The sequence below is a fragment of the Ceratotherium simum genome, chromosome 6, assembly GCF_057802395.1.
Source record: "Ceratotherium simum simum isolate JZ-2026a chromosome 6, ASM5780239v1, whole genome shotgun sequence".
In the NCBI taxonomy this organism is placed as follows: Eukaryota; Metazoa; Chordata; class Mammalia; order Perissodactyla; family Rhinocerotidae; genus Ceratotherium; species Ceratotherium simum.
Genome location: NC_141905.1, coordinates 9,587,672 through 9,613,533, shown reverse-complemented (window position 1 = coordinate 9,613,533; position 25,862 = coordinate 9,587,672). Strand labels below are relative to the sequence as shown.

The 25,862-nt window shown below is 37.6% G+C and overlaps 1 protein-coding gene across 4 annotated transcripts; it reads left to right on the top strand.

Moving 5' to 3' along the window:
* Positions 1 to 1,005: 1,005 nt before the first annotated feature.
* Positions 1,006 to 18,580, top strand: LOC101403588 (uncharacterized). 4 transcript variants are annotated; one of them, XM_087431855.1, is made up of 5 exons: positions 1,006 to 1,124; positions 5,899 to 5,957; positions 10,974 to 11,100; positions 11,387 to 11,482; positions 15,401 to 18,580. In XM_087431855.1, exons 2-5 carry the CDS (start codon positions 5,943 to 5,945, stop codon positions 16,882 to 16,884), a joined length of 1,722 nt encoding a protein of 573 aa, XP_087287981.1. In that variant the 5' UTR covers positions 1,006 to 1,124; positions 5,899 to 5,942; the 3' UTR covers positions 16,885 to 18,580. The 4 variants fall into 4 exon arrangements, 3 of the variants coding, with proteins under 3 accessions (XP_087287981.1, XP_014644469.2, XP_087287982.1); XM_014788983.2 differs by having other exon boundaries at positions 15,398 to 18,579; XM_087431856.1 differs by lacking the exon at positions 1,006 to 1,124 and having other exon boundaries at positions 5,908 to 5,957; positions 10,949 to 11,100; positions 15,398 to 18,579.
* The last annotated feature ends 7,282 nt before the right edge of the window (positions 18,581 to 25,862 follow it).

The following is a 25,862-nucleotide window of genomic DNA, read 5'->3' as shown; positions in this document are numbered from 1 at the left end:
TATCTTTTTTATATTTAATAAAAAATATAAAAATATCCTTCAAGAAAAATATTCAAGATATATTATGTACTGAAAGGGTCATCATTAATTTTTACATCCACATGTTCTGATTCTGTGCACCTAGTGGTTAAACACAGTTATCTCCGGAAGCTTTTGTGAATATTCACTTTCTTTTTCTTTCCTTTTGTTTTTTTTTGTATACATATATTTTCTGGTTTATTTAAAAAATTTTGTATCGCATCCTTAATTTGGAAAAGTTAGTTTCCTTTTCTTTAATTTCGAGACAAACCCTGCTTGGTAGAGATGTTATTTTCTTACTCTATCACTGGATTCCTTTCTTAAACAGTTTAAAACAGTTTAATTAAATTCCCTGTTCTCAAGAACTGATAACTAACATATGCCTTCCCTTAGTTTTGGGTCTAAAAGACAGTGTTTTAAATACAACTCAGTTTTTTTTTTCTTTTACTTTTTCCTTCTTTTATCGAAGTTCCTATTTTCAATCATACAGAATAGATAAAAGTTGAGCACTCATACACCATTGTCTATACTGAACAAATTTCACATTCTGCCGTATTCTCTCATACATTTGCCGAAACATTTAAAAATAAATTGATATATTTCATTCCTTAATACTTCAGCATGTATCTCTAAAACTAAGTACATTCCTTAACAGCGCATCTATAGTCAAACTTCCATAATTGCCCGCAAATCTCTTGCAGATTTTTTTCCAAACTAGGATGCAGTAAAGGACCACAAATTATAATTAGTTCTTAGTATACGCAGAGCTTAACCTCTGGGGGTGGGATGGGGGAGAGGGCACTGAAAACGCCAGAACTACAGGTCGTCCAGAGCAACAGTCTCCCAACCCTTTAAATAAGATATATTTATTTCAATAGTTATTTTAAGACGTGGACGCGAAGGATTACGGGCAATGTAGTCTTGTGTTTTATTTACTTGCCCAGCGAACTTGAGCCGTGGCCGCTAAGTGTGCTGCGCATGCGCAACGCCGCCATTTTCTTGGTCTCCCTTCCTCGGCCTACAAATTTCGTGAAGCCCGAAATCCTTGTTATCAGATTTCCCAACGACTCTCAAGATCTTGCTTTCCCACCTTCCTGGAAGCAGAGGTTAGACCGTGGGCCGGGCGGGAGACGGCGGTGCCCCGCGGTGGAGAGGAGGTCCGCGGACCCCGCAGTGGGACCGGGAGGGCAGGCAGGGGAGTCTTGTTCCAAGGAGCAGTCGGTGGGAGTCAGGCCAGCTCTGATCCGACGGCGCTGTCTCTGCGCCAGCGCGAGGGGGCGCGTGCGCAGAGTGCCGGTGCGCTCAGCCCGCGTGGGGGCGGGGCGGGCTGTGCGGCCCGGAGCCCCACAGAGCCGGGCTTGGCTTCCAGCTCTGTCGTCACAAGTGCCCTGCGCATCGTCAAGGTTGTCTTTGTCCTCAATGGCTCTAGTCTCTAGGGGCCAGTATTCTAGGGCACAATAATTTCCAAGAAATGCAGATTTGGGGTCCTGGGTGAGGGTTCCAAATATGAATTTGTTCTCCAGTCTTAAATCCTAATTTCTAACGAACGGACCCGCTCCTGTGAGGTTAGAGAGCTGGAACTCCAGAAACAAATCTCTCCTGGAAGAGAACCCTTGGGACACGTCTGGCGACACGCCCAGTTGGATGAGCAGTGCGGGATAGGTTGTGGAGAGACCAAAGAAAGGACCCGGAGACTGGAGTGAACGAGTCATATAGGTTTATTGGGAGTTACTTCCAGGGAGGTCCAGTGGCGGCCAGCGAGACAGCAATGTGCACCCGCAGCCGGGGACGGAGGGGGTTTCTTATATAGGCGGGGAACAGAAAGGCTGTATACGCTTGCCAAGGGGCTGTCCCTGGTACGACCAGCGTTCCCAGTAGCTCACGTGGAGGGGCTCTGTGTCCCTTTAAGACGCGATGTTCTTCAAGTGAGATAAGGTATGATCTGGCCTGGCCAGGCTGTGGATTATTACAAATCCCAGCAGCTGGGCGTCCTGCCCAGGAGGGAGCCAGAAGGACACATGGTTGCAATGGGTTTGTGGGCTCTTGCTGAGCAGGCAAGGCCCAGGCCTTACTGGACATTTGATCTCTCTCCAGAGTTTCAGAATGGAGGCACAGTCCCAGAAAGGGGTAGATCTTAGAACTGCAGGGCACAGTAATTCTTTATCTTCCTGCTGAGTAAGGTGTCACCACAACCACCACATCAAAGACTGGGACAGTGGATGCTTTAGGGCAAATTTCAGAAACCGTAGATGAGCTAGCCCCGGGAGCACAAAGGGCAGATTGCAAGGGAGTGAAAGCAGCATGGTCTGGGCAAAGAGTCACAGCTGAGGAAGTTCTACCTACAGTCTTCCCTAAAAAGTCTCACCTTCCTTGGTGTACCCTCATTGTTTCTAGATTCTGAACTGAATTTACACCATGTCCATCAGCACGTATGACATCTAACAATATGCTTAGAAGATTCTTTTGAGAAACTATACACAACTTTGGAAAACAGTTTAAAAATAGACCTTTCCTCAAAGCACTTCATCCGTTTTATGAGAGCTTTCTGTGGGTTATCTTAGTGTAGAAACTATTAGTGAGAACCTGGTAAAACAATAGAGCTTGAGTATTTTTGTACGTTAGTGTTGCTAAAGGCCTAGTGTTTTTCATCCTTTGGTGTAGTGTAATTTTTTAAAAGTTTTATTTTCTTATTTTTAATGACTTTTTGAGATATAATTGACAGCAAAAAATTCACTAGTTTTACAGTTAAATTTACAAAACTGTGCAGGTATTGCCTCAGTCTAATTTTAGAACATTTTCATCACCCCAAAAAGAAACCTCTTGCCATTGCCATTAGCAGTCACTCCCAATTCTTCTCCACCCCCAAACGCACACATATACACGCAGCCCTAGTCTAATCATTAATCTGCTTTTTGTTTCTGTAGAGTTGCCTATTCTGGACATTTCCTATCAATGAGATCATATGTGGTCTTTTGTAATTGGCTTCTTTCGCTTAGCATAATATTTCTGAAGCTCATCCATATTGTAGCATATATCAGTAGTTTATTTGTTTTTACTACTAAATAGTATTCCATTGTATGTGTTTGTGGCTGTCCTTCGGAGGGTGGAAGCAACCCCTCAACCCAAATTTTGGTTCAGGTGTAAAGACACGCCAAGGAAGTAGGAAATGATTTACTACTCACCTCATGGGACTTTCTGGGCAGAGCAAGGGAGTACCCAAAGTAGTTGGAAAATGGCTTGAGCAGCTTCAAAGAGAGTAGGAGTAAGAGACCCTGGTTTCAGTTGTGGGTAGGGGGTGGGACCTGGAAGAGTTCCTCAGTAAGCATCCTGGGCCTTGTGTCGTTTGGGCTTCCAACCAGTGGCAAGGAAGGGAACTCATGGAATTTCTTACCAGTTTGTCTAAATATGGGACCGACTGGGAAGGGAGATGTGGGGTTAGAAAGCTGTCAGTGTCAAACATCAAAAATGGAGTTAGGCTTTTTATTATAATTTGCCTCTGATGTTTGACTGAAATGTGCAATGTTTTATTTAATTGATTTTGAAGTTAAGTAAGCTGTTATCACATTCTGTGAGGCCTGCAGCTTGAAGCCAGTAACAGAGATGCAGGTTCTATTGAATGCCTTGTTCAGGAACTCAGTGTTGTGCATTTTAAGAAGTGAAAGGAATGCTTTGGTTACTATCAATAATGTCTAGAACTTCAAGGAGGATAAAAAGTGTCTCGGTGAGGTCTTGTATTTGTGGCTTTAGTATGTGCAGAGATATGTGTGACAAAGAATATTCTCTGACCACAAAAGAATTAGAAATCAGTAACAGAAGAAATTTGGGAAATTCGCAAATCTGTGCTTAGAGGGAAACTTATGGCTCTTGTTATAAGTCTGCTCAGATTTTCTATTTCTTCTTGAGTCATTATCAGTAATTTGTGCCTTTCTAGGATTTTGTGCATTTCATCTGAGTTATCTAATTTGTTGGCATACTGTTCATATATTCCCTCATAATAATTTTAATTTCTGTAATATCAGTAGTGATATCTTCTCTTTGATTCCTGCTTTTGATAATTTGTTTTTTCTCTCCTTTTTTATGGTCACTCTAGCTAAAAGTTTATTCTGTTGATGGTTTCAAAGAACCAACTTTTGGTTTTATTAATTTTCTCTTTTTCTATTTCAGTTGTTTCTGTTCTTTATTATTTTACTTCCTTTTTCTTGTTTTGGATTTAATTTATTCTTTTTTCCAGTTTCCTAAGTGATTAGGTTTTTGATTTGAGATTGTTCTTTTTAATGTAGATGTTTAGAGCCATAACTTTCCCTCTAAGTACATATTTGTGAATTTCCCAAATTCTTTCTGTTACTGATTTCAAATTCTTTTGTGGTCAGAGAACATTCTTTGTGTGATTTAAATCCTTAAAATTTATTGAGACTTGTTTTATGGCCTAGCATGTGATCTATTCTGGAGAGTGTTCCCTGTGCACTTGAGAAATATGTGTATTCTGCTGTTGTTGGGAGCGTTGTTCTAAAGGTGTCTTAGGTCTAGCTAATTTATAGTGTTTAAGTTTTCTATACAACTGTTAATTTTCTGCCTAGTTATTCTATCAAATATTGAGACTTGGATATTGGAGTTTCCAACTCTTATTGTTGAGTTGTCTCTTTCTCCCTTCAATTCTATCAGTTAGCTTCATGTATTTTGGGGCTTTTTTGTCAAGTGTATATATTTAAAACATTGTTATTTCTGTCTGATGGATTGGTAATTAAAATATTCTTTGTAAAAAAAAGTAACACTTTTTGTCTTAGAGTCTATTTTGTCTGATATTAGTATAACCACTCCAGCTCTGTTACGATTGCACTTGCCTGGTATATATTTTTCCATCCTTTTACTTTCAGCCTGTTTGTACCTTTGAATCTGAATTGTGTCTCTTGTAGACAACATATAGTCGAGGCTTGTTTTTTAATCCCATCTGACAATCTGCCCATTGATTGGAATGTTTAATCCATTCACATTTTAATGTTATTGTTTACTTGATTAGGTATATGTCTGCCATTTAGCTATTTTTTCCTTATATGTCTCATCTTGTTTGTTCTTTTGTTTCTCCTTTACTGCCTTTTTTTCATATTAAGTGGATATTTTTTACTGTACCGTTTTCCTTTAATGAATTTTTAAATAAATTATTTTAGAACAGTGTCTAGATTTACAGAATTATTGTGAATATAATGAAGAGATTCCTGTATACCCCGCCTTAATTTCCTCTATTTTTAACATCTTACATTAGTATGGTACATTTGTCCAAATTTACAAACCAATATTGATACGTTATTATTAACTAAAGTCCATATTTTTTTCATATTTCCTCAGTTTTTCCATAATGCTCTTTTTCTGTTCTAGGATCCTTTCTAGAATACTGCATTACATTAGTAGTCATGTCTCCTTCGGCTCCTCTTGGCTATGGTCATGTTCAAAACTCATCACTTCCTAATTAATTTCCTTTGTTTTACTCATATCTGTGCTCTTGAGGCTGTTTATTGATCTACTTTGTCAGTATGGTGGAAATACTATATAGTGGTGTGCTGTTGCACATCTCTTCCCAACTGTTGAGTGACATCTTGTTGGTAGTTTGAAATTGGCTGTGATAAGAATATTTGTGCCTCAGAAATTGGTAACTACAAGTCAGGGCTTTTTTTTTTTTTTTTTGAGAGCCTGTTATTAAATATTTTACTCTATTGGTGCTACCTCTATTCGGCCATTCTGTCTCTTTTTAGGCACCAGCAGGACATTGTCCCACAGGAAGGCATTTTACCCACTGGTGTGCAGAGATTTTGTAGGCTGGTAAATCCAGGAGCTGTAGGGGAGGCCAGATCTCTTATGGCTCATTTCTCTTTCCTTGTTTCTCAGTTCTATCTTCACAGGTCTCTATACTTTTTTAAGAACAGCAGAAAATGAACCAATCCCAGGTGAGTTTTTTTTTTTCCCCTTACTTTATTTTACATTGGATTTTATGAGATGCATAAGGTATAACCATTAATATGTAAATATAGAAATTAGTAAATGTCAAGTTTGGGGGAAATGTGGAGAAGCAGATTAGTAGCAGGGCAGAGGTGGTATGTCAATGACCTTCAAGTCCCTAATGTTAAAGTTATCAGTGCCGAGCTGTACGTTTGTGTCTGATAGCAATAGCAGACATTGTTATAGCAATTGCATTGAAAATAAGAATAAGCCAAACTGATTCTTCGTGGGACATAAAGACTTTCCTGACATTAAAGTCTGAGAACAACTTTTTTGTTTATTGGTCATCAAAATGGTCTTGTAATACAAAATATTGTATTAGAACAATATTCTAATAACAACCTTGAAGCAAGTGAAGGCTGTTGCCTCTAATGGAAGAGGGCATGGTAGAAACAGAGGGCATATTGTCAAAGCATAACTGGTACAGATTATCAAGGGACCATAATACCAGAGTCTGAATAGAGAGCTGTTCTATGGTCCAGCTTAAATCTGAGATAAAACCTACTGTCTTGAGGAGTGATGAATGGGCAGTAAAAAATAATTTACTGTAACTCTTCATAAGAAATTTTTTGGTTTTTGTTTAGGTTGTCATATGCTGATTTTTCAGCAGAAAGTTCAAATTATATTCTCTGGAAAATATTCTGCACATCATGTTTCCATTGTAACTTGCATGCAATTTTGGTTCTTTCCCATCATCTGCCTGAGTTTGTTCTGGTGAAGGTCACCAGTAAATGTGATCTTATTGATTGGCAATATTTCTTCTTTTCCAACAAAGCATTTAATATTTTAAATTTCCATCTAAGCACTGCTTTAGCTGCATCCCACAAATTTTGGTTTTATTTTCATTTTCATTCTATGTAAAGTATCTTCCATTCTCCTTGAAACTTCTGTTCAACCCGTCGGTTATATAGAAGTGTGTTGTTTAATTTCCAAGTAGTTGGAGATTTCCCGAGATCTTTCTGTTACTGATTTCTCGTTTGGCCAGGAAACATAACGTATATGATTTCTTTTCTTGTAAATTTGTTGAGATTTGTTTTATGGGCTATTTTAGTGACTATCCCATGTGCATTTTAAAAGAAAGTTTATTCTACAGGTGTAGGGTGGCATGTTCTGTAAATGTCACTTAGGTTTAGTTCAATGATAGTGTTGTTTGGGTCTTCTATATTCTTTCCAATTTTCTTTTTACTTCTATCAATTAGTGAAAGAAATATTGTAGTCTCCAACTATTATTTCTTGTCTATTTTTCCTTTCAGTCCTGTCAGTTTTTACCTTATATATTTTGAAGCTCTTTTGTTACGTGCATACACATTTAGTTTTGTCCTGGAGAGCTGACCCTTTATCATTACGTAATGTGCCTCTTTATTTTTGATAATATCCCATGTTATGTATTTTATTTTGTCTGATATTAATGTAGCTGCTCCAGCTCTATTTGGATTATTGTTTGTATGGTATTTCTTTCTTTATCCTTTTACCTTAAATTTATTATATGTTTTTATAGTTAAAGTGAGTGTCTTATGGACAGTATATAGTTGGTCCTGTTTTTTTACCCAATCTGGCTGTCTCTGCCTTTATTCAATTTAATTTGATTATCGATATGGTGGATTAAAATCTTCCATTTTGCTAGCTATTTTCTATTCTGTTCTTTGTTTCTTTTTGTCTTTTTCTTCTCTTGGATTAGTTGAGTATTTTTTGTTATTCCATTTTATCTTTGCTATTGACACTTATTATTTATACTTCTTTTAGCTTTTTAAAATAGTTGCCCTGTGGTTTATAATACACATTTTTAATTAATCACAGTCTCCCTTCAAATATTAAACCATATATATATGTATATACAATATATATAGTATAATGCCCTTACAGAAGTATATTCCCAATTCTTCCCTCCTGTCCTTTGTGCTATTTTTGCACCATACATTTTCCTTTAACGTATACGATGTTCACACGGTACAGTACGACTGTTTTTGCTTTAGACCATCAGTTATCCTTTAGAGCAAGCAGCAGCGACCTGCAGCCCATGGGTGAAATTCAGCTCTCTACCTGTTTTTGTAAATAAAGTTTCTTGGGAACACAGCTACAGGTATTCTTCTATGTATTGGCTGTGGCTACTTTCGCGCTACAATGGTAGAGTTGAGGAATTGCAGTATTTACTGTATGACCCACAAAGCCTAAAATATTTACTGTCTAACTCTTTACAGAAAAAGTTTTCCAGCCTTTACTTTAGAACAATTAAAAATTGGGACAAGGAGGAGTTAATTTAATTTTTCCCTTTTTTATTCCATTTCTATCACTCTTCATTTTTTTGTGTAGATGCAAGTGTCACTCTGATATCATATTCCTTTAGCATTTCTTGTAGAGTAGTTCTGCTGGTGAAGAATTCCTTAAATTTTTGTTTTTCTGGGAAAGTATTACTTCTTCATTTTTGAAGATATTTTTGCTAACTATAGAATTCTTGGTTGACAGTTATTTTTCTGTCAGCCCTTTAGGGATGTCACTCCATTGTGTTCTGGTTTGCATCGTTTCTGGTGAAAAGTTTGCTTTAATTGTTATCTTGATTCCTCTTTTGTAATGTTTCTTCGTTCATTGGCTGCCTTCAAGATTTTCTCTCTCTCTCTCTCTTTTTTTTTTTTTTAGCAGTTTTAATATGTGCCTAATTGTGCTTTTGGAGGAAGTTTATGCTGCTTGGTATTCTTGAGCTTCTTGGATCTTTGGTTTGTTTGGTGTCGTTAACAAACAATGGGAGAAATTTTAAGCCACTCTTTCTTTCTTTCTTTCTTTTTTTTTGGTGAGGAAGATTGGCCCTGAGCTAACATCTGTTGCCAATCCTCCTCTTTTTGCTTGAGGAAGATTGTTGCTGAGCTAACATCTGTGCCAATATTCCTCTATTTTTGGATGTGGGATGCTGCCATGGCATGGCTTGATGAGCGGTGTGTAGGTCCCTGCCCAGTATCTGAACCTGCAAACCCTGGGCCGCCGAAGCAGAGTGCGTGAACTTAACCACTATGCCACCGGGCCAGCCCCCTTAAGCCACTATTTCTTAAAATGTTTCATCTGTCCTATTTTTTCTTTTTTTCCCTGGGTCCCAATTATGCATATGTCAGAACATTTGATTGTATTTCACGGATTTTCAATTTTCAAGAATTTTCAATTCTTTTCTCTCTCTTTTTTTTTTTTCACGTTTTCTTCTCTTTGAGTTTCAGTTTGGGTAATTTCTGTTGACCCCCCCCTTGTTCATTGATTCTTTCTTTTACTGTGTTGACTGCTGATGAGTCTGTTGAAGACATTCTTCATCTCTGTTACTATGTTGCTGTTTCTAGCATTTCCATTTGGTTCTCTCTGCTGAAATCACCCATCTATTTTGCATATTGTCCATGTTTTCTGTTAGAGTTTTTAACATATTTGTTATAATTATTTAAAATTCTCTTAGTTTCAATGCCTATGTCATATCTGAATCTGGTTCTGATGATTACTTTGTGTCTTAGTAGTATCTTGTTAGTTTCTTTCCTTTTCATATGCCTGATAATTTTTGGTTGAATCCACATATTTTTTGTTAACCTCTAGACTGAGGTAAATAGATTTTATTCCTGGAAATGGGCGTGGCTTTCCTGCTAGGCTTTTATGCCAGGAGTTTGAGTTAATCTAGTAAGGAGTTGGGCGAGATTGGAGACTTGTTGTTTCTGTCATTACCCTCGTGCACCACAGGCTTCAAATTTCTGTGGAGACACCTTATGTTTTAGGATAGGGGTTAGTTTACCAGAGTTGTGTCTGTTAATTTCTGGGTTTTTAGGTTTTCTCTTTGATCTGTGCCTCAGAGAGAGTTTCTTTGCATGCTCTTATTTATCTCCTGTCCCTCTGTCAGCAATATTCTATTGGTGTTTGTTATTCTAAGCTTGTTAGCTTGGCAGTGGGAAGTGGTGGGCAGAGTGTGTTCCCTCTTGTTCCAATACAGCCTCAGTCTTGGGTGTGCTCTGGGTCCCTGGGTCCCGGGGATGTGGCCTTCTTTGTTCTCTTGCCCCTTCCCCAGCTGTAGTTGTAGGCTGAGTGCATAAACCTGCGCTTCCTCCAGGAATAGAGCAGCAAGTGCCCAGTGGTGTTCATGGAGAAAAAGCCTGTAAGAAGGTGCAAGCCCCCTCAATGTCTGTGGCCCACAGGGGTTTCACACTGTTGTACCAGCCCACACTCAGTCTTCATCAATTAATATGCCACCCCTTCTGGTCGTCATCTTCTTGCCTGAGGTCCAGCCTGGGTTGGACAAGAACGTACATTTCCTCTCTTCTTACAGGTGCAGTCTCTTCCTAGATTTGGGCCACTGGGGTGCTTTGCAACCTTGGCTCTCCAAAAAGTTAGAAAAAAAGTTGTGGATTTGAAGTTAGTCTAGGCTTGTTTTCATTGTAGGAAGAATGATTCTCCTTCTTGCTTTCTGCATCCTGGGGCAGAAGCTGAAGTCAACCCATGTGTTTTAATGCCTCCAATATTTTGTTTGTGCTATGTTGCCTCATAATCATAAAGAACATAGATCCATCATGTTTAAGGCCTTAAAAGCTTTTCCTTTCCAGTTAAGCACAAGCTGTTGACACAAAATAGAGTTATTTTTTCTTTTCTTTCCTGATCCCAGTATACTTTTTACATTTTCTAATATATTCTAGTAACACCTTGTTTTCAGAGTTGTGTTTGTGTAGTATTTAATCTTCCGGAGAACAAGAACAGTGTTTTATTCTTCTTAGTATCCACGACAGCCAGGACATTTCAAGGCATAGAGCATTAATAATTTAAAACAAAAGCAGGATGTCCTTTTATTATTTTTCTTTCTTCTACAAAATCTAATACAAAACAGTGTACATAGTAGGCATATTATAACCTATAAACTCTGAACAGTGAACCTGGTAAGAATTAGTTTCCATACATCTTTTCTGTGCTGTCCCCATTCCAACCACTTCAGACTGAGCACAAATGTGCTGTTCCAGGGGTCAATGTCATTTGGAGATGTGGCTGTGGGCTTCTCCTGGGAGGAATGGCGGCACCTAAACCCTGCTCAGAGGACCCTATACAGAGATGTGATGCTGGAGAACTACCACAACCTTGTCTCAGTGGGTAAGCAAAGTCTCCACATCAAACTGAAAATAGCATGCATTTTATTTCTTAGAAACCAAAACTTGTGGTCTTTTGTGGTTAATATTGTTGAGGCTTTTGATTCAGGAGTCTGAGATTGTTAATCTCTTTTGAGCACCAGGAAGAATGGTTGTATTCTCACATCCCATGAAAGCTTTAAATGAACCTCATCAAGGTGCATCTCCAGAACCTCTACCTTCTAACTACTTTAGAGTTGCTGTAGCCCATGCAACCTGGCCCAAATTCTGTGTCGTCTTTCCTTCTACAGGTTATTTCATTACCAAGCCAGAGGTGATCTTCAAGTTGGAACAAGGAGAGGAGCCATGGGTATTAGAGGAAGAGTTTCTATACTGGAACTACCCAGGTGAGTTAGTGAGGACCAGGCAAGAGGAAGCCAGGGAACTTATGTTCTAGGTGGTTAGTTTAGGAGTTGGACATTTAAACTGTTTTGCTAAGAATCTCTTCTTAGTGGCATTACTTTGGAAGTATAAAAGGATATGTGTATGATAAAATTGGAAGAGGAAAGGGTAATACCTGAGAAGGAACGTAAGCTGATTTTCTGATTGTTGAAAACTGGGGTGGGCGGTGGTCCAAGGATATCATTTATGCAGGCAAAGTCAAGTAATACAGGCATTTATATGTTTAATAGCACAAAGGTAAAAACTAAGGAAGGTAATAAAATCTACTAAAAGTTGGTTCATGAGGAAGAGAGGAGAAGAAACACTAATTTCACTGTTACATGTAGTAGAGTATTACTTGATGCTATCTAAACAATTAGGTAATTCATTAATGGAATTACAAGTTCATACTTATAAGATTAATTACTATAACAAAATTATAGCCTTCCTAGTTTTACAAGATTGTATTTTGGTTTGTACCTAAAAACAATGAACAAAACCTTTAATGTGCCTAAAGAACATTTGCAAACAAGGGAAAGTATATCATGCTAAAAGGAAACCCTCAATAAATCCTACAAAGTTGAAATATGACGTTTCCTAGTCACAGTCTGATAAAACCAGAAGTTGGTAATAAATTTTTCAAATGTACAAGTCAATTCTTTTATTTTTTCTTTTGTATTCTTGAGTATTTTTTTCTTTGTAAACTTCTAATATTTCTCATATTCTCACTTTCCACTGACATCAGTAAGAACCATATTCTCTCATACTTTAATTTTTTTCCAATTCCTAATTGTAGTTAGTGAGGTTTTTTTGTTGTTAGTAGTGGTGGTTGTGTTTTTGTTTTTTGTTTTCCCTAGAACATCTCTTTTTTCAGTAGCCTGACAAGATAAGTCTGTACTCCCCCTATTTATTTCATGAAATTTAAATTACTTGCTTTTCATTGACTACCACATTATGGCCTGATTTGGCTGCCCCAGTTTTATTTTTCTGTTGCCCATACTCATGCTAAATATCATTTGATCTACTTTCCTCAGATGTCACTTAGGCATATCGTATTCTTTCCTGTGTCACACCTTTCTTCATTATGTGCTTTCCCTGACTATCAGATACTAAGTGGATTAATAAACAAAAAAATGCTTTGAACGTTGTCTAGTATATAATAAAAGATTGATTCTACCGTTACTGTATTGCATATCTTTAAAGTGTAGGTTAAGTTTGTTCTCTTCCAAGAAACAGCCCTTGAATGTTTGAGCCAAGTAATCTCTTCTTTCTCTCAACACTCAGCATGTAGTGGGTCTTTCATAAGAAACTAAACCAAAGTCATATAATCTGTTACCTAGTAGTATCTAGCTTTTTTCATACCTGATTTATGATCTAACAAAGAAAATGGCCACTGTGTTACTCTTTCTTACTGTGGTGTATAACGTGAAATAGACGTTTGATAAACACATGTTGATTGGAGTCAGATAGAGGAAAAACTTCATATTCTGAAAACATTACAAGGGAGCACTTTCTGAAAACATGCTCAGGTCATGAACCTATAATTCTGATTCATCAGGTATAAAATGACATAGTGTCTAAATATTTGTGTTTGAGAAAGCTCTTCAGATAATGCTGATAGACACAGCTTGTTGAGGTCTGTTGATTTAAAATCACTCAAATTCAAAGGAAATCAGAGGGTTAACACCTGCTATGAGCATTGGTTTTAGTTAGATCAGAGATTGGTGAAGTATGGCCTGCAGACCTACCACATGTTTTTGTGAATAAAATTTCTTTGCAACACAACCACGCTCATTTGTTTACATATGGGTTTTGGCTGATTTCATGCTCTGATAGCAGAGTTCAATATTTTGACAAGATATGGCCTGAAAAACCTAAAATATATACTGTTTCACTCTTTAAGGAAAAGATTGCCATCCCCTGGATTGAAGAATGAGAATAAAATTGCATGAAGCATTTTAAATTAAGCATTTAATTAAGAAAAATGTGTCGTATTCTCTCAAATCTAAGAAGCCATAGTTTGTAACTGGACCATTATTAGATGAACCACTAAGGAAAAAATATTCTGCCCATTATACTGTGACCTGCTGATCACAGGTCTGTGATCAATTATAAGATAGAGCCTGATTTTAGAATGTTAAATATATGTATCTTTTTTTTTTTGTGGAAGATTGGCCCTGAGCTAACATCTGTTGTCAATCTTCCCTTTTTTTTTCTTTTTTCTCCCCAAAGCCCCAGAACACAGTTGTATATCCTAGTTGTGGGTCCTTGTAGTTCTTACATGTGGGCTGCTGCCCCAGCATGGCTTGGTGAGCGGTGAGTAGGTCCTCGCCTAGGATCCAAACCCGTGAACCCCAGGCTACTGAAGGGGAATGCGCAAACTTAACCATTACACCACCAGGCCAGCCCCAAATATATGTATCTTACAGTAAGTAGATGAAATACCATATGTTACAAAGTAGTGCTATCTAAGGTTATGTTAAAACAACTGGTCTAGACAGGAACTACTTTTAGATTTAGAGTAAATATAACTTTTGAAAGTAGGAAGATGTGAAATGGCATTCTTGAAGACTTGGAATACTAGTATCAGTATGTCATTTTTCTAGATATTAAATAGGTCCAAGGCTGGAATGTGAGCTGAGTGAGAGAACACACTTTCAGCTTGTTGTTATGAATGAGCAATTTAGTGAGACAAAGAGCTGACTAGACTGGTACAGAGGATATTGATTGTGGGATTGTAGAATGGTAGCTTGAAAATCTGATGTGCATTTAGTTAGTGTAAATTTTTTTGCTGGAATGATGACTTGTAACAGTTTTCCATGTGGTACTTGGCTCACCTCAGTAGTTTTTTAGCTTGGGATAGACTTTGTTGCACTAAGTAACAAATGTGGACAAGACTTTTTAAATGATAAATAAACATACATGTTACTCACTTTCTGAGATTGGGTTGAAAAATATGATCCTTAAATTCTAATAGTAAATAGAAACCTGAAATGTGGAAATATGAGATGTGAAATGTAAAGCAAAGTTAAGTATTGGTATTCTGGCAGGGGCAAGGCTGTTTAAGGGAAAAGCAAGTGAAAGTAAATGTGATTATCACAGCAAGTTCACCTGTTGAACAACTATGATGGAGCAACATTAAGGTATCACAACCAAGATAGAGCAATACATCAGATCTAGCTTGCCATGGGATCATTTATTCTGCCATTGTTTTGTACTTTATTTTGGATGTTGATATTCCTGTGAATCATAGCTGGGAGGGAATTAAGAGTGCGTGCTAATGACTCTTCCTTTAAACCTAAGGCAATTGGTGCATTCAGATATTTACTTTGCTGTTAATGCCTAGAATGGAAATAAAGGAAATTCAGCTGGAAGCAGGATGTTACTAAAACAATATAGGTTTGAAGATATTAGACTACTCTGTAATCTGTCACCTTGATGTCTCATATTTCCCCCATGAACACCTTTTTCCGCTGGTTTTCTTTGTCACTCCAATTACTCTTCATTAGCTCAAGTGAACCCATCCCATTCTCTGTGATTTTCGTCCTACCTGAATCTACCACTCCAGTAAAATCTTCCATCCTTTCTCTATTGTTTCTTGAGTTTATCTTCATTGCTATCCATTTTTAAAGTTTTATTTGTAAAATGCTGAATAATTACATGTCTGCTTATTAATAGTTTTTCCTCCCTTTTTTCCACATTTGTTTTCCTGAACAAACTAGATGGGGAAAAGGCACTTTGACCCTGAGAGACTACTGAAACAAAGTCAAATATATATATTATACAAAAGTCAAATATATAATAGGACACTTATATTGTAGTCCAATTCTATTAGAAATGTGTTAAAATTCTTATGGTATGTTCAATATTTTTATTTCTAGAAGACTGCAAAGCTCTTGACCTAACAGAGAGAATCCAGGAAAACCAAGACAAATATTTGCCACAAGTTGCATTCAACGAAAAAACACTGACTTCAGAGAAAGATAATGCTTTAGGAAAATCGTCTAATATGATCACAAACTTTGTTCCTTCAAGAAAAATGCCCTACAAAAATGACTTACATGGAATGAGTTTGAAAAATATTTCATTATCAATTGGTAGTAATAGAAACTCCTCAAGAAAGAAGCCTGACATGTTAAATGTATATGAGAAATTACTTGATACTAAGCAGGAAAAAGCTCCTACTCGAGAGAATTCTTACAAAAATAATCAAAATGACAAAGCTCATGGTCATAATAGTGGTATTATTCAGCACCTAAATATTCAAACTTCAGAGAAGACTTTTAAATATAATAATGGTGGAAAAGGCTTAGACAAAAAGACTATAATAATTTCACACAGGCAAATTCACACAGGAGAGAAATTCTGTGAGTATAATGGACTTGGAGAAACTTGTGAGAAGTCATCTCTCTTGAAATGTAATGGAGTCTACATGGAAATGAAACAGTATGAAAGTAATCAAATTGAAAATAGTTTCAACAGGATGTCACACTTTACTCAACTTGAGAAAAATCAGAGAGGAAAGAGTCTATTCAAATGTAGTGAATGTGGGAAGACATTTATCCAGAAGTCAAACCTCACAGTGCATCAGAGAACCCACACAGGAGAGAAACCCTATGAATGTACTGAATGTGGGAAATCCTTCCAGCAGAAGTCAACCCATATGGTCCATCAGAGAGTTCATACAGGAGAGAAACCCTATGAATGTAATTTATGTGGGAAGTCCTTCAGTCACAAATCAGCCCTCACCGACCATCAGAGAGCACATACAGGAGAGAAACCCTACAAATGTGGTGGATGTGGGAAGTCTTTTTACCGGAAGTCATCCCTCACTCAACATGAGAGAACTCACACAGGGGAAAAACCCCATGAATGTAATGAATGTGGGAAAGGCTTCTGTCAGAAGTCAGCCCTCATTCAACATCTGAGAACTCACACAGGAGAGAAACCCTATGAATGTAATGAATGTGGGAAAGCCTTCTGTCAGAAGTCAGCCCTCAATCAACATCAGAGAACTCACACAGGAGAGAAACCCTTTCAGTGTGATGAATGTGGAAAGTTTTTTCATATGAAGTCAGCACTTACTAAACATCAGAGAACTCACACAGGGGAAAAACCTTATGAATGTAATGAATGTGGGAAGAATTTCTGTCAGAAATCTACCCTCACTAATCATCTGAGAACTCACACAGGAGAGAAACCTTATAAATGTAGTGAATGTGGGAAAACTTTCTGCCAGAGATCAACCCTTACTAATCATCAGGGAATTCACATAAGGCAGAAACCCTGTGTGACAGAAACTCACTGTGTTTTTGCTAATACCCTTTTCCTTTTTTTGCTTGGTACACAACTAGTCAAGATTTTCTAGCCTTCCTTTCAACCATATGGGGTCATGTGACCAAGCTCTGGCTCAGAATGTGGGCACAAGTGATGTACATTATTTCCAAGCCTGTAAAAGAGCTCATTTGGAACCTTTTGTACTTCCCAGTTTTCTTTCCCTATGAAAGGGCAGTGGACATCATCCTCAGGAAGGCTTGGGAGCTAGTCATTAGAATTTACAGAGTCACAGGTTGGGAGAAAGCAGGGTCTCTGAATGACTTCCTGAGCAGAGTCCTTTCTTCTCTACCATCACCCTTATGTCTTTTCATGAACAAGAAATAAACTTGTATTGAGACATTACATATTCAGGTCTATTTGTTGCCATGGCATATCCCAGCCATCCCTTTATCTCTTATACTCTGTGAGTCTAATGAAGGTGTGAGAAACATTGTATGTCAGAGAATTCAGTAGGGGAGGAAACTTGTCAGTATCCTGAATTTTAATAAACCTTCATCAACAAGTCAAACATTTTGTGAATCAGAAATTTACAATGGAAAAACCCAAAAATGAAATTTAGAAAAACTTTCACAAAGAAGCAAATCTTACTGAACATCAGATAACTGATAGTAGAATAAAACCTTATAATCTTGAAAAACATTTCAAAATTTATATATCAGAGAATATGTAATGAAAGAAAATTGTCAGTTTAGGAAGTGTGGGGAAAAATCTTCATCTAGAAATAATCTTATTCTAGAAGCAATGTTTGGGATGCAGTACCAAATATTTTATTAATAATATAACAGTATGTTTACTTGTAGTCATACTCACCATGGAATATGTACCTTTAAAAAAGGCACATGTGAATTGGGTCATCAGAGCAGCAGCATTAAATGTATGTGAATAGCCTCTGAGCTATGTTAGGCTTATACGTATGAGCATGCTCTTTAGCAACTGTTTTGTGTATGCTTGATTTTTGTTTTAGACCTCAAAATAGTTACAGTGGGAACAATGCACCTTTACCTAAATAACTTTTGTAACATATATTAGGATTTCCTACACTAAATACTGTTGTCATCTTATCACATATATACACCACAATATATATTTTAGAAGAAACACTGAATATATAAAATACCATATGTCGTATGTGTTATCTGCTCTTTGGTGGTATATATAAATGGGTATGGACGTTGTGACCAAATTGTCTTTTCAGTAAATGGTCCAGACAATGTTTAATAAAATCAAGATTTACTTAAAGTATGCAATGATCTGGCACACATCTGTTTATAACCCACATCTGAGTTAATTTTCAAGAGTGGCCTTGAACGTGAATACTTATTACACTATACAGATTAAAAGCAGTGCTCATTGAAGAAATAATCTCCATTTTGCATTTGTGATATGTCTAAATGATATGCTTATATAAATTTAAATGTGAAGCCCAGATGTTCTATGAGCCAAGAACTATCTGCTTTTGTATTTAGTGTTCTGCCCCTTACTATATGTGCCACCTATGGAGTGATTTAACCTCTCTGTGCCTCAGTTTTCTCATCTGCAAAATGGAGATATTACCTACCTCACAATACTGAACAGTTTGACTTGGAGTTTTCTGTTATTAGTGCTAAAGGCATTTATGTTCAGAACTTGAACATTATCATTCCATTGTATGAAAGAAATTTCTGCTTCTTGAGTTGATAACAGAAGATTCTAGAACTTTGCATTTTGTCAGGTTTATCTTCTGTTTAAAACATATAAACAGATGTGTTTCATATTATTATTTAATTGAATAATCTATTCAGTTAAGTAGAATAATCTATTGACCCCTCTCTGTTGTTGCTTGATTTAATATGGTGTGAGGTAAAGATCCAAATTTGTTTTTTTCCAAATGAATAGCCAATTGATCTTTCACCATTTGATTCATTCACTCCTATTTCACTGATTTGTGTGTGTGTGTGTGTGTGAGGAAGATTGGCCCTGAGCTAACATCTGTGCCAATCCTCCTCCATTTTGCATGTGGGACGCCACCACAGCATGGCTTGATGAGCGGTGTGTAGGTCCGTGCCTGGGATCTGAACCCTCGAACCCTGGGCCGCTGACACGGAGCATGGGAACTTAACCACTATGCCACCAGGCCAGCGCCCCTCCCCCACCATTTCACTGATTTGAAATCCCATTTTTGTTGTCTACAGAGTTTTCCTTTGGAGTGGCTATTGTGTTTGCAGACTCTGCATTCCTGTCCACATTATTCTACTGCTGGTGCATAACCAAACTGGGCCAATCATAGGTCACCACCCTCCTAGTCCCACATTGGATATAATTGATGAGTACTTGACCTAAGTTGAGCCAATGAAATCCTTTTCTAAGACTTTTATAATTGGAGGTGTTTATATTCCAGTTATGTGATGACTCTGGAACAGCTATATCAAGAAAATGCATGTGCAGTTAAGAGCAAATAAATATGTAGAGAAATGCAGAAGAGTAAAGAGAAGCTTGATGGTGAACAGGCTCAAGCAGTGTGCTGGCTGAGAAGACTTTATCCAGCAAAGTTACGCTTCAGACAGGAAGGATAAGTAAAGGCTTTCCCAGATGAAATCTGAGGGAGTTCACCACCCCTAGACCTGCCTTGCAAGGAATACTGGAAGGAATTCTTCAAGTTGAAATGAAAAATGCTAATGAGCAACATGAAATCATATAAAGTATACAACACACTGGTAAAAGTGAAAAATAGACAGACACTTAGAAAACCGTAACTCTATATTAGGATGACGTATTAACCACTCAACTACACTATAAGGCTAAAGGAAAATAGTAGTAAAATTATAGCACTATATATTAAAAAGATTTATAGCTACTGTAAAACTATTGTGTAAATTTTTTTGTGAGAGGGTATGCATCCTAATTTGAAAAGAAGAAGATGCAGTGTGTTAATGTACAGCATTTTATGTGAGCACATAGGCCTGTATTATTTGACATGACATCTGAAGTCCTTAATCAGGTAAGACACATTATAAATAAGGAGACAATGACTTAATGAGAGAATATTTATAAATATGACCATGTAATTTTCCCCATCTCAGTGAATACTTCTGGGTGCCCAAGCCAGGACCCTGGAATTCATCCTCAACTGCTCTTCTCTGTAACCTTCAACAATTAATCACCAATTATTTTTCATTTCAACTCCTAAAATATCTAATGTGTATTTTCTTCCCCATGATCAATAACATTTTGCCCTTGGGTTGACTGCAGCAGCCTCAGTGGTATCCTTCCATCCAATCTTGTTTCCTCTAATCTCTCCACCACAGTAGTCAGAATGAGAGTTTGAAGATCCTCTGTTTACTAAAATCTGTGGTGGCCTCCTGCCTTGAGATCAAGACTGAATCTCTGAACTTGCATGATAAGTTCGCCTTGACTCACTTCTGTTCACTCTCTGCTTTGCTCCACCATGTATAAACTCCAGTCATTCTGAATTTCAGTGGTTCTAGTACCATTTTGTCACCTCACACTTTGTGCCTTATCCTGAACACTATTCTTTTATTAAAACCAGCATAATGCTTTTGAGTTATATCCATGTTCATATGTGTAGCTCTAATTGATTACTTTTAGCTTCTTATGCACCATTTTATTAAAATAACTTATTCTATTGAAAGACACCTTGTTTCTAATTTTTCATTATTATAAACAGTACTTTTACAGACATTTCATATTTATTTCATGCAGACTCTAGAGCTGGATCCTCAACTCACAGTAAGAAAGACAGTGACTCTCTATAAATACAGCCAGACATTTGTTGATTTGACCAATATTTATCAGTCAGTATGTAGAAGACATTGTGCAACAGTGATTAAAACATACATAGTTCTATCCTCACTGAGATTAAATTCTAGTGAAGCATATCAGTCAGGGTCTGTTCAGAAGACAGAAACCACAGCAGTGATTTGAACAGAAACAGTGTTATATTGTTAAATCGGTATACAGTTGTCAACTAGGGAACTGGAAGGGTAAAAAGAGAACACTAAGATATGAAAGGGTAAAAAGCTGGGGTTCCAAAAATCGAGCACTGTTCCCCCTACTCCTTTTAGTTGGTTCTTTCCCAGGCTTTGGGTAGTTACCTCACACAAATGTGCTGTTTATTACCTCTGGAGCTTCCTCTCTGTGCAGCTCTCCTCTCTAGTACTTGGCCCTGCAAACTTGAACTGCTTTGGTGAATGCTCTGTGGTGGTGCCCCTTTACCTGTAAGAAAGTAACTTCATCTGGGTCAAGAGACTACAAATGAAGCACAGGCTGGTATATGTGCTTTGGAATCTTTTTGGATGATCTTATGAAGCATTAGGCCAGCCCTCGTGGTCTAATGGTTAAGGTTCAGCGCTCTCACCACTGTGGCCCAGGATCATTTCCCAGTCAGGGAACCACACCACCCATCTGTCAGTTATCATAGTGTGGCAGCTGCATGTTGCTGTGATGCTGAAAGCTATGCCACTGGTATTTGAAATGCCAGCAGGGTCACCCATGGTGGACAGGTTTCAGCAGAGCTTCCAGACTAAGACAGACAAGGAAGAAGGACCTGGCCACCCACTTTTGAAAAACTGACCATGAAAATCTTATGAATAGGAGTGGAGAAGTGTCTGTCTGATATAGTGCCAGAAGGTGAGAGGATGGTGCAAAGAAGACCAGGCAGGGTCCCACTCTGCTGTGCATGGGGTTGCTAGGAGTTGGAATCGACTGTTGGCACTAACAACAAATGAAGCATTGTGGTTTTAACATTTTATATCTTTCTAATTAAAAACCACTTTGGAATAGAATTTCGATGTTAACATGATACATTGAAGGTGAACCCCCCACCATTCTTCAAATAATTATTAATTTAGAGGAAGATACTTTGTGCAATATATATGAAATGAAAAAATAAACAGCATATTAAGGCAAAAATACTTTACAATGCTCACAGATAAATGTTCTTGGAGAATGCATCCATTCATCTTTACATATATTCCTATTGTGGTAGGCAGAATAGTGGCCCCCTAAAGATGTGCATGTCTGTTTTGTTATGTTTTGAGAGGTTCAGTGGATTCGATCGGAAACATAAAAAAGAAACTTTCCAATCCAAATGAATGGACTGAATGTATATTTTATTATGTAGAGGAGTAAAGGCTAGAGTAAAGGCTATAGTCTGCAAACAGATCTGGATAGGTCAAATAACAAGAGGGAAATGACACAAATCAATCGGAAAGGAAGCACCAGATCGACTGAAGGGAAATAACACAAATCGACCAGAAAGAGAAACACCAGGTGGACCGAGAGAGAAACATCAGATCGGTTACTCACAACAGCCACACCTCTGCTCTGGGGAGAGTCCCTTCAATCGACACGGCTAGGCAGGAGTCCGATCGTCAGAGGTCCTGGGCAAGGCGTCCCCCCCCACAGGTGAGACTCTCACCAGGCCTCAGTTTCCAGCAGTTTATATAGCATCAGTAATCTCCAGAGTAAGCATTTGCAGAGTTTGCAGAGTAAGCATTTGGTGTTCCCATGCACAAATGGTTATCAGTTGCGAACGTGCGTTGAGCCTCCTGGCTATCGTCCCAGCCCAGCACTTGTGTATGTGCATTGTGCCCCTTGGCTATCGTCCCAGCCCAGCACAGTTGGCCAGTCCATCCTGAGCTACGACACCCAAAGAGCCTTGTAATGTTACAACTTGCAACTATCTCTGTGGGAGAAGGGCCAGTTCCCACCACACAGAAAGCAGTTTTATATTTCTTTGTGTGCTGGTGGCTGTAGGTCCATGGAACTGCCAAACATGGCTGTACTCATGTCAAGACAATGTCCTCATCCCCTCTCCCATGTGGAGATGTGTTACCTTACCTGGCAAAAGAGGCTTTGCAGATGTGGTTAAGATAAGGATCTTGAGATGGGGAGGCTATCCTGGGTTATGTATCCTGGGTAGGCCCAAAATAATCATAAGGTCCTTATAAGGGAAAGAGGGAAGCAGGAGAGTCAGAGGAGATGTGACAACATAGACAGAAGTCAGAGAGATGCAGGACCACAAGCCAAGGATGGCCTCTAGAAACTAGAAAAGGCAAAGAAATGGATTCTCCCATAAAGCTTCCTGAAGGAACGAGGCCCTGATGAGACCTTGGTCAACAAACTGACAACTTGATTAGCCAAGTGAGACTCATTTTGGACTTCTGACCTCCAGAGACGTAACATAACAAATTTGTGTTGTTTGAAGCCACTATGTTTGTGGTTATTTGTCACAGCAGTGACAGAAAATTAAAACACCTATAAAAAGTTAATTTTGAATTATGTGGAGTATGAATTTATTTGTTTTTCTTGATTTTTTAATTTCTTTTCCTTAGGAAGTAGGTACTTTTTTGTTGAGATATAATTGACATATAACATTGTGTAAGTTTAAGGTGTACAACGTATTGATTTGATACATTTGTATATTGCAGTATGATTACCACCATAGCATTAGCTAACACCTGTCTCACATCATGTAATTATCATTTCTTTCTTGTCGTGGGAAGAATTAAGATCTAGTCTCTTAGCAACTTTGAAGTTTATGATACCATATTGTTGTTGTAGTCACTATGCTGTAAATTAGATCTTCAGGACTTATATATCTACTAGTTGCAAGTTTGTGCCCTTAAACAACATCTCTTCTTCCCCTCAGCCCCTAGCCCCTGGTAACCACCATTCCACAGTCTGTTTTTACAAGGTTGGCTTTTTTAAATTCCACATATAAGTGAAATCATAGAGTATTTGTCTTTCTCTGTCTGACTTATTTCATTTAGCATAGTGTCCTCAGGGTCCATCTATGTTGTGGCAAATGACTAGATTTCCTTCTTTCTCATGGCTGAGTAGTGTTCCATTGTGTATATATACCACTTTTTCTTTATCCATTCATTAGTCAAAGGACACTTAGGTGTCCATGTCTTGGCTAAGGTAAATAATGCTGCAAAGAACATGGAGGTGCAAGTATCATTCCAAGACGTTGATTTAGTTTTCTTTGGGTAATTGCTGGATCATATGGTAGTTCTACTTTTAATTTTTTGAAGAACCTCCATACTGTTCTCCATAGTGTTGCACCAGTTCACATTCCCAACAATATTCCACAAGGGTCCTTTTCTCCACATCCTTATCAACACTTGTTGTCTCTTATGTTTTTGATAATAGCCATTTTAACAGGCCTGAGGTAATATCTCATTGTGGTTTTAATTTGCATTTCCCTGATGATTAGTCATGTTGAGCACCTTTTCATGTACCTGATGGCCATCTGTATGTCTTCCTTAGGAAAATGTCTCTTCAGATCCTTGCCCATTTTTAATCGGATTGTTTGTTATTTTCTTATTGAGTTGTATGAGGTCTTTATATATTTTGGATATTAACCCCTTATCTGATATATGGTGTACAAATATTTAGTCCCATTCTGTTATGTTGCCTTTTCATTTCATTGATAGTTTCCTTTGCTCTGCAGAAACTTTTTAGTTTGATGTGGTCCCACTTGTTTATTTTTGCTTTGTTGCCCTTGCTTTTGGTGTCAAATCCAAAAAGACATTGCCATGACTGAGGTCAAGGAGATTACCCCCTATGTTTTCTTCTAGGAGTTTTATTGTTTCAGGTCTTACATTCAAGTCTTTAACCCATTTTGGATTGATTTTTGTGTATTGTTAGGATAGTGCTCCACTTTCATTCTTTTGCATGTGGCTGTTCAGTTTTCCTAACATCATCTGTTGAAGGATTTAAATCCTTTCCCCATTGTATATTCATGGCTCCTTTGTCGTAAGCTAATTGTCCATATATGCATAAGTTTACTTCTAGGTTCTCTATTCTGTTCTATTGGTCTATATGGCCATTTTTATGCCGATACCATACTATTTTGAATACTATAGCTTTGTAATATAGTTTGAAATCACGAGACATGATGCTTCCAGCTTTGTTCTTCCCTCTCAAGATTGCTTTGGCTATTTGGAATCTTTTGTGGTTCCATATAAATCTTAGAATTGTTTGCTCTGTATCTGTGAAAAATGGCTTTGGAATTTTGATAGAGATTGTACTGAATCTATAGATGAGCTTTGGGTAATATGGACATTTTAACAATATTAATTCTTCCAACTTATGGTCATGGAATATCTTTCCATTTATTTGTGTCTTCTTCAATTTCTTTCATCAATGTCTTATAGTTTTCATGGTACAAATCTATCACCTTCTTGGTTAAATTTATTCCTAAGTATTTTATTCTTTTTGATGCAGTTGTAAATGAGATTGCTTTCTTAATTTCTCTTTTCAATAGTTTGTAATAAGTGTATAGAAATGCAACTGATTTTGTATATTGATTGTTTGTTCTGCAACTTTACTGAATCTGTTTATTTTTCTCACAGGTTTTTTGGTGGAGTTCTTTAGAATTTTCTATATATCATGTCATCTGAAAATAGAGACAGCTTCACTTCTTCCTTTCTTATTTGCATGCCTTTTTATTACTTTTTCTTGCCTAATTGCTCTGGCTAGGACTTCCAGTATCATGTTGAACAAAACTGGTGAGAGTGGGTATTCTTGTCTTGTTCTGATCCTAGAGAAAAGCTTTCACTTTTTCACTACTGAGTATGCTGTGAGTTGTAGGCTTGTCATATATGACCTTTATTAAGCTGAGATACAATCCCTGTATACACACTTTGTTGAGAGATTTTATCCTGAATGGATATTGAATTTTGTCACATGATTTTTCTGCATCTATTGAGATGATCATATGATATTAATCTTTAATTTTGTTAATGTAATGTTTCACATTGGTTGATTTATGGATGTGGAACCATCTTTGCATCCCAGGGATAAATCCCACTTGATCACGGTGTATGATTATTTTAATGTATTGTTGAATTCCCTTTGCTAATATTTGGCTGAGAATTTTTGCATCTGTGTTCATCAGGGATGTTGGTCTGTAATTTCCTTTTCTTGTATTGTCCTTGCCTGGTTTTGATATCAGGGTAATGCTGGCCTTGTGAAATGAGTTTGGAAGTGTTTCCTCCTCCTCTA